This window comes from Bidens hawaiensis, unplaced genomic scaffold (genome assembly GCF_021521415.1).
Source record: "Bidens hawaiensis isolate Kalapana, Puna unplaced genomic scaffold, B.hawaiensis_p1.1 tig00019211_1, whole genome shotgun sequence".
Lineage (NCBI taxonomy): Eukaryota > Viridiplantae > Streptophyta > Magnoliopsida > Asterales > Asteraceae > Bidens > Bidens hawaiensis.
The window spans coordinates 20,313-29,124 of record NW_027492915.1 but is presented as its reverse complement, the minus strand read 5'-3'; the positions used below and the strand labels follow the sequence as shown (position 1 = coordinate 29,124).

General features: G+C 38.3%; 1 protein-coding gene across 1 annotated transcript; it reads left to right on the top strand.

The window, feature by feature from the left end:
- The first annotated feature begins 2,143 nt into the window (after window positions 1-2,143).
- LOC143557889 (protein unc-13 homolog) lies at window positions 2,144-5,652 on the top strand. The gene is made up of 5 exons (XM_077046853.1): window positions 2,144-2,736; window positions 2,809-3,672; window positions 3,749-4,204; window positions 4,292-4,478; window positions 4,564-5,652. The coding sequence occupies exons 1-5, from the start codon at window positions 2,359-2,361 to the stop codon at window positions 5,541-5,543; spliced, it is 2,865 nt and encodes a 954-aa protein (XP_076902968.1). The 5' UTR covers window positions 2,144-2,358; the 3' UTR covers window positions 5,544-5,652.
- The last annotated feature ends 3,160 nt before the right edge of the window (window positions 5,653-8,812 follow it).

The following is an 8,812-nucleotide window of genomic DNA, read 5'->3' as shown; positions in this document are numbered from 1 at the left end:
TCGTTACTTATCCTTAACGAACTGACTTACCATGACGAACTGGTTCTTGTAACGAATTGGAACCTTTAACGAACTGGAATCTTAACGAATCAGTCCATGTAGCGAATTGGACCTTCTAATTCGTTATCTACTTTAGCGAACTGGTCATAACGAATCAAGGGTGATTCGTCACCCCTTTCCCTTAACGAATTGAACACGAACTGTAATCAGTTCGCTATGTTCCCATGGACGAACTAACTAGCGAATCACCTTTAATTCGCTATATTCCTTTAGCGAACTAGGGTTAGGTCAGGAATGTCAGAACATTCCCTGACATTCCCCCTTAACCTCGTACAACTTTCCGGCGCCGCCTTTCCGGCGCCGTCATTGCCGGAAAGCCGCCGGAAAAACGCGATTTCGCTGGAAAAACGGGTTTTAGCTTGTTTTTCACCGTTTTTCGTCCCGTTCAATCCAGATATGAGCTAGGGTGACTCCTAAGCTCATCATAGGTTCGGTTTATACCCGAATCCGCCCGGATCTCGTGACTTAAACGGTTTAACGGTGTCGGCTAGTCGTTTCATGATTATATCTAACGAATTTAAGCTGAAACAATAAAATACTATCATTACCTCGGGTCGGTTCTCGGTTTCCTTCTTGATATCGGTTTAGAGAGAGAGAGAACTAGAGAGAGAATCTTAAGTGTGTGTTTTAGATGGTGTAAGGGATATGTGTAAATGAATTAAATGGAGGATTAAGGGTATATATATTTTTGATCATGTGCTTAAGCCCATGGTCTTTCCTTCATTGCTCCATAACCCAAGTCCATAACACATATCCTTTTACCCACACAAGTCCATCTCGTATTCTATTCAACTAAACCGATAACGACCCGCTATAAAATAAACGAACTTTATTTTATTAATATAACCGAAAGTAGGATGTTACATTTTACATGTAAAATCTTAATGAACTTTTGTTTTACATGTAAAATGTTAATAAACTGTTGTTTTACATGTAAAATGTTAATGAAAAGTGCCCCCCCCCCCACCCCAAGCTAAAAAAAATTAAACCCGCTAAATTCTAAGCTAAACCCGAAGCTTAAACTAAGTTTGAGTTTTTCTTTTCTAACGAGGATGCTAGATAAACATTTTGATTTTTTTACTTTTTTATATTTTCTAAATTATTTTTTTGATTTTTTTAAGATTTGGTCTATTTTTTGGACCAGGGATGCTAGATAAACATTTTGGTTTTTTTCTTTTGTTATATTTTCATTTTTTTTGTTTTATAATTTCTTTAATTATTTTTTGACTTTTTTAAGGGTTTTTTTTCTCTTACAAAAATGATGTGATATAGGTATTTGAGGGTGCACCATAAGGATGTGGGAAATTGATCAAGGATTGGGAAGGATGTTCCCCACTTTGTTAGTGTTCCCAAATGAACTCATCAGTATATATATATATGTATGTATATATATATATATATAATTACATAATTAAACTACTTGATTTGCACAGTTAGCAAGTTAATTTAATTTGTACGTTAACTTTCCTCTATATATAACATACCATTTTGCTAGTTCTAATTATTTCCAATCTTTATCTGACAAAGAGCGACCATGATAACATTTTCTAAATTGTCATAAAAAGGATGGGCGATCTTATAATAACCAGGTGTGGTTTTTAGATATTCATATTTTCATAATCGTGGAACATTGGGCACGAACTATTTCTTTATAAAGAAGAATTTATGAGATATCTACAATTTTGTATGCCTTAATTATCGATCATGTGTTCATGTGAAGCTTCAAATGTTCTTTGAAGAATAGGTCATGAAGATCCCAGAATAATACATGCTTTTAATGATCATGGTAGAAAAGCTTAAGCTGCATAAGCCATGGATATTGAAGCTATTTTTGGAAACATTCCAGACAACTTACATGACGTAAACCTGGTTTCTCGATGAATATTGAATGGTTTCTCGATGAATATTGAAAGAGCCATGTTCTAACCACAAAATGCAGTTAGGATTTCAGAAAGACTATGTTCTTTCAAGAATTCGTTTTTTGCTTTAGTGTAGTTGGGTTAAAAATTCCTTTCCTATTTTAGAAACAGAATTTATATATTTAGACTTAAATATTTAGTGGTTGAAAAATAATATAAATAGGTAAAAACTAGAAATGAGCTAAATATAATGAAATATGCGAATCCAATAAAATGAGAAACTAATGGCCCCAAGATAAATACGCAATGCCAGAAATTTGGTTTTAAGATTACATGTGGGAAATTAGTTTGTTGATTTTGGGTTTGTCTTTTTCGTCGAGGATAATCTCTTGGACAGAATTTGACATCTTCAACCCCAACCCTTAGTTTTAATATAACCATGATCCCACCCGATCTTTCTTGCCCTTTTGAAACCCCAGATGGCCTTGAATCAAATGATATCCAGGCAACTGCTTATGAGATATTCTTCACGTCATGCAGGTCGTCCCCGGGTTTTGGAGGTCGTAACGCCATTCAGTTTTACTCCTCCGATGGGGAGAATAGTGTTGGGGTTGGGTCTAGCCGCTTTAAAAGGGCGGTTGGGTTGAAGATGCTTAAGCGATCTCTCTCTTCTCGGAGGAACAACCCTAAACCCGCATCCATCAGGAGGCCTAGAAGGCCACTGACGTCTGCAGAGATAATTAGAGAGCAGATGATGGTGTCCGAGGCTAGTGATAACAGGCTTCGTAAGACCCTCATGAGAACCCTTGTCGGCCAAGTAACTTTCTTAATTAATTAAATATTCAAGCATGCTTAACAGTTTATTAACTCATTAACTCTTGTTTATTAGACGGGGAGACGTGCGGAGACAATCATTCTCCCGTTAGAGCTCATTCGACATCTAAAGCCAACAGAATTCAATGATTCCAACGAATACCACATATGGCAAAGGCGTCAACTCAAGACCCTCGAGGTAGGACTCCTCCTTTACCCCTCTAACCCCTTGGACAAAGCCGACAACTTGGCTTTGTCTCTTAGAGATATCATTCGTAGCAGCACTGCTAAACCCATCGACATCGAAAAAACCTCAGAGGCTATGAGGACTATATGCCATTGTGTTGTCTCATTGGCATGGAGAAGTGCTGACGGCTCTTCAACCGATATCTGCCATTGGGCTGATGGTTATTCATTCAACGCAACCCTTTATGTTTCCCTGCTCAACTCGGTCTTTGACTTGAAAGATGAGACGTGCGTCTTGGATGAGGTCGACGAGCTACTCGAGCTAATGAAGAAAACATGGCCCACTTTGGGGTTCAATAAACCCATGCATGATCTATGCTTCACTTGGGTGTTTTTCCAACGATACGTTCTGACTGGACAAGTAGAGGAAAATCTTCTTAGTGCCTCCCTTGCGATGTTGACCGAAGTCGCTAACGATTCCAAGAAAGCTGATAAAGAGCCCACCTATATTAAGATGTTGTCGTCAGTATTGACATGTGTGACCGTGTGGTGTGAAAAGAGATTGATGGATTACCATGGAAGTTTTAGCGAGAGAACAATTGGGGCGATGGAGCACATTCTTCCTTTATTTTTCTCGGCCACGAGAATTTTGGAAGAAGACGTGCATGTAGACAAACGTGAGGTAGCATCAGAATCTGCAGGAAACAGGGTTGATCAATACACTAGATCCTCTTTGCAACATGCTTTTTCCAAGGTTTACATGACATAACATGCATGATGTTGATATATATTATTACTCAATTTCCATTAACTATACACAACATGTACAGATGGTAGAGAATGGAATTAACGCGATAAGTAGGAAAATGTCATTCCAACTAGTGTGCGAAACACTTGTTCGGTTGGCACAAGAAACAGAAGAATTGGCACTTAAGGAAATGAGAAGTTTTAGTATGATATTGAAGAAATGGCACCCGATATCAGCTGGGGTTGCAGCAGCCACGCTCCACTCTTGCTATGGCGCCATGTTGAAGCAGTTCTTGACATGCAATTCTGACATTACCAATGAGATGTTGGCAGTGTTGCAACGGGCGGATAAACTCGAAAAGCTTTTAGTTAAAATGGTAGTTGAGGATTCTGTTGAATGCGAGGATGGGGGAAAGGCGGTTTTTCGAGAAATGGTTCTTTATGACATCGATTCCATCATCGTCAAGTTTTTGGGACAATCAGTGAATGGGAGGTTAAAGAGAATCAGAGTTGTTCTCCATAGAGCTGAAGAAGCTGAAGTAAGTGTAACATAACATGTTGTTCTTATATATATATATATATATATATGCAATGTATATTAATAAATGTATCATTTTTGAACCAAGACATGGAATCCGAAGTCGAAAACGGAACCTTATTCACATTCAGCTGTAGAGCTAGTAAAGCAGGCTAGAGAAGTTGTGCTTTCTTTTTTCGAAAATCCAATTTCTGTTTCTGAGGATTTGGTTCACGAATTTGCAAATGGGATTGAAGAAATATTGGGGGACTACAATGGTTTTATTGCATCATGTGGTATATGATCATTCCATCTTTGACGTTTAATTCATTTAGTTTGTAAGAATGGATTTTGATTTCGTAACAATGTTTGTATTTTTAGGATCAAAAGAGAACTATATTCCTACACTACCTCCACTGACGAGATGCAGTCGGGACTCGAGATTGATAAAACTTTGGAAGAAGGCGACTCCATGTGCAGTAACAGGGTTTAATCCATATAATCTGGGAGTGGGATTGGGACTTGGATTAGGAATAATGGGATTGGAGGAAGAAGGCCACAACAATTCACGCCCTTCAACCAGCCGTGGAACCCAACGCCTCTACATCCGCCTCAATACTTTACACTACCTCCTTTCCCAACTCACCCCCCTTGACAAGTGTCTGTGTCATCCCTCTAGAATTATTCATTCACACAAAAACCACCACCACCCTCACTTTGAGCACACTAGATCTGCGATCATGGCCGCTACCCATCATGTGTCTGAGGTTGCAGCCTACCGACTCATATTTATAGATTCCAACTCGGTTCTATATGGAACCTTATATGAAGGGCACGTTGTGAATGCTCGAATCACCCCGGCTCTAAAAGTTCTGAAGCAAAATCTCACTCTTCTATGTGCTATTGTGACGGAGCGAGCTCAACCTTTGGCCATAAAAGAGGTATTAAAGGCCTCGTTTGAAGCCTACCTTATGGTTTTAATAGCAGGAGGAAACGCCAGAAGTTTCAGTATAGCCGATCATGAGATGATTGAAGAGGACTTGAAGCTTTTGAAGCGAGTGTTTGCAAGTTATGGCGAAGGGGTGGCCTTGGGGCTAATGTCAGCGGAGGCAGTGGACAAAGAGGCCGAGACGGTTGAAGTAGTGGTTGAGTTGATGGGAAGAACAACAGAGCAGTTGTTGGAAGACTTTACTGCATTGTACCCATGCGAAGGTAGTGATTTGCCTCTGCCCGTGCCCCCCACGACTGGAAAGTGGAGTTGTAGTGACCCCGACACTATATTGCGTGTTTTGTGCCATAGGAAAGATCGTGTTGCAAACTTATTCTTGAAAACAACTTTTAATCTAGCTAAGAGAACATAAAAACAACATCTATCTATCTTATGATTTTTAGAGTATTAGGGAATGGAAGGGCCGAGTTAGGCTGGGCTTTGGGTTTGATACGAAATTTGCATATTTAGTGCTCCCTTTGCTTTATGTTCTTTATGTTCTTGTAGTTGATAAATATTTGATGAAACATGAAATGTAATTTATTATCTTTTTTTGTAATCAACAACACAGCCAAACCAACTAACTATACATACACATATATGTTATTATCATGCTAAATTACTTAGATGGGCATGCTGACTCAAATTATTCAAAAGATTGGCTTTGAAAAAAATTGTCTTTCTAAAATTGGCATGGCCAATCACATCTTGATACTTAATCCTCTTGGACAACATTAGGCACGAGCGATCTATGTGAATATATATATATACATATATAAGTTTGAATGAAAGTTCCACACAAATTGAGTTTTAAAAACAGGTATTCACATACAACTAAACCACACACGAAAGGCATGTGTACACATCGTTTGTAATAAAGTGCCTGAAAGAACCGAGTGTCAATCCATGGATATGGTGAATTTCTAGTACTAAATCTTTGTAAATGACTAACCAACCAACGAAATCTTGATTTGAATTTAAACTAACTAAACATTCGTATAATGAATCCATTCTACTAACATGATAAAGTAGCAATTAGGGTTACGGGTTTTAAGGTTTTTTTTTTGGTAAAAGGGATCCGATTCAGTGGTTCGACCTATACTCAGTTTTTCCTCCGGCTCGTGTACTACCCCCTTTGGCAATACTGGAAAAATTTCGAAAGGGCCACAGGGTGGCGTGAGGGCATAATTATTGATCTGATTCTTTCTTAGGGTCACAAAATATTGTATGGCGGTCTCCATGACCGAATTTATGATCTTATTCAGTGGTTCCACCCATACTCAGTTTCTATCCGGCTTGTGTACTACCCCCTTTGGCAATACTGGCAAAATTTCGAACAGGCCACGGGGTGGCGTCAGGGCATAATTATTGATCTGATTCTTTCTTAGGATCACAAATATTGTACGGCAGTCTCCATGACCGAATTTATGATCCGATTCAATGCTTACACGCATACTCAGTTTTTCCTCCGGCTCGTTTACTACCCCCTTTAGCAATACGGGCAAAATTTCGAACGGGCCACGAGGTGTCTTGAGGGCATAGTTATTGATCCGATTCTTTCTTAGGATATAAAATATTGTATGGCAGTCTCCATGACCGAATTTATGATCCGATTCAGTGGTTCGACCCATACTCAGTTTTTCCTCCGGCTCGTGTACCCCTTTGGCAATATTGGCAAAATTTCGAACAAGCCACCACTACGTGAAAATTGACCTTTGGCCACACGAAAAAAGTGTGGTCGTAGGCCTTTAGCCACACATATTTGGTCCAGGTCATATGTGGCCAAAGGTCGCGACACCGTGGGTATGATATGACCACACAGAGTTTTTAGTGGCCTTATGTGGTAATAAGTGTGGCTAAAGGGTACATGTATTAGTTGCTGGCCATCAAGAAGCCTCTCCAATAAGTGTGGCTAAACGGTAGAAAATGGCCACATGACAAGTTACTATGAGTGACCATTGCATCTACATAGCCACATGAATTCATGTTTCAGCCATATGAATTTTATATTAAGGTGGCAAATAGGGTTGTGTTAAGCTTGCATTGTGACCTATACCGTGTGGATATAGCAAAGAAATGGCCACTTAAATTTAATAATAGGGTGGCTAATTATATAATATAGACACTAGATATTACATTAAAAGTGGCTAAATATGTTTTCTTGCCACTCAAAAACTCCTTTGTAGATTATAGTGGCCATTGTCTTATCGTTTTTCACACAAAATGTTTTTCCTAATATAAAGTGTGGTTATTGTAAAACTTTTCGTCACACATAGTGAGGTACTGTGTGGCTAATCATATCTTATAGACACCGGAGGTTATTGTAAATGTGGCTAAAAATGTGAACTTGCTAGTCAAAAACTCTTTTGTAGTTTGTGGTGTGGCCATTGTCTTACCGTTTGTCACACATAATGCTTTTCCTAATTTAAAGTGTGGCTATTGTAAAACTTTTCGTCACACATAGTGAGGTACTGTGTGGCTAATCATCTCTGACAGACACTGGAGTTTATTGTGAGTGTGGCTAAAAATGTGAACTTGCTAGTCAAAAACTCTTTTGTAGTTTGTGGTGTGGCCATTGTCTTACCTTTTGTCACACATAATGCTTTTCGTAATTTAAAGTGTGGCTATTGTGAAACTTTTCGTCACACATAGTGAGGTACTATGTGGCTAATAATATCATATAGACACTGGAGGTTGTTGTCAATGTGGCTAAAAATGTGAAGTTGCCACTCAATCACTCTTTTGTAGTTTGTGGTGTGGCCATTGTCTTTACCGTTTGTCACACATAATGCTTTTGTAATATAAAGTGTGGCTATTATCATACTTTTCGTCACACAAAAATGTTTATGTTGTGGCTAATGGTCATTTATAGACTCTAATTTTTGTAATTTCAGGTGTGGCTATTATCTTACTTTTGGCCACACCTATTTAATGTGTTCTATGTGGCCAAATTGTGTGTAATTAGGCAATATATAATTATTTTTATTTTTTGTGCATTAATATAAAACAACTATAAACAAGCATGACAAAACAAAATTAGAAACAAATTATATTAACAATAATATTCACTTAAGCAAATGTATATGCAAAATATCTTACAAAATACAAAAATAACGACTACCTATATACTAGCTAGGGCGTCGGTTTTCTTGGCACTGCTCCTTGTCTTCTGTTTGGTCACCCGGTCTATCGTTATGTACTTTGCCTTTGCCTTCTTGTCAGCTCTGTCTGGTTCTTTTGAGGATGAGAGTGGTGGTAGTTGGAACAACATGAAAAACAAATATGTATAATTAATGTCGTATTTTGTAATTGAATAGAAGAAAATAGTATGCATACATACATACCGAACGTTCGTTTAGCTGTTCGTGAACCTTTCGGCGGGAAGTTCGTTTATGTTCGTTTATCTTTGTTCAATTATGTTAGTTTAGATTATAAACAAACGAGCATAAACGAACACAAGTGTTCATTTTTTAAACTAAATGAAAAAGAACATAGATATTTGTTCGGTTAAGTTAAAAGGGAACAAACCTCCTGGTCACATAAGATTAGGTGTTCTGGCCAAGCAACAAAAGTACCAATTGCGTTGACAACAGTTGTAATTTCACCTGTCTCACATGGAATAATTGCTTGTTCCTTTATGGC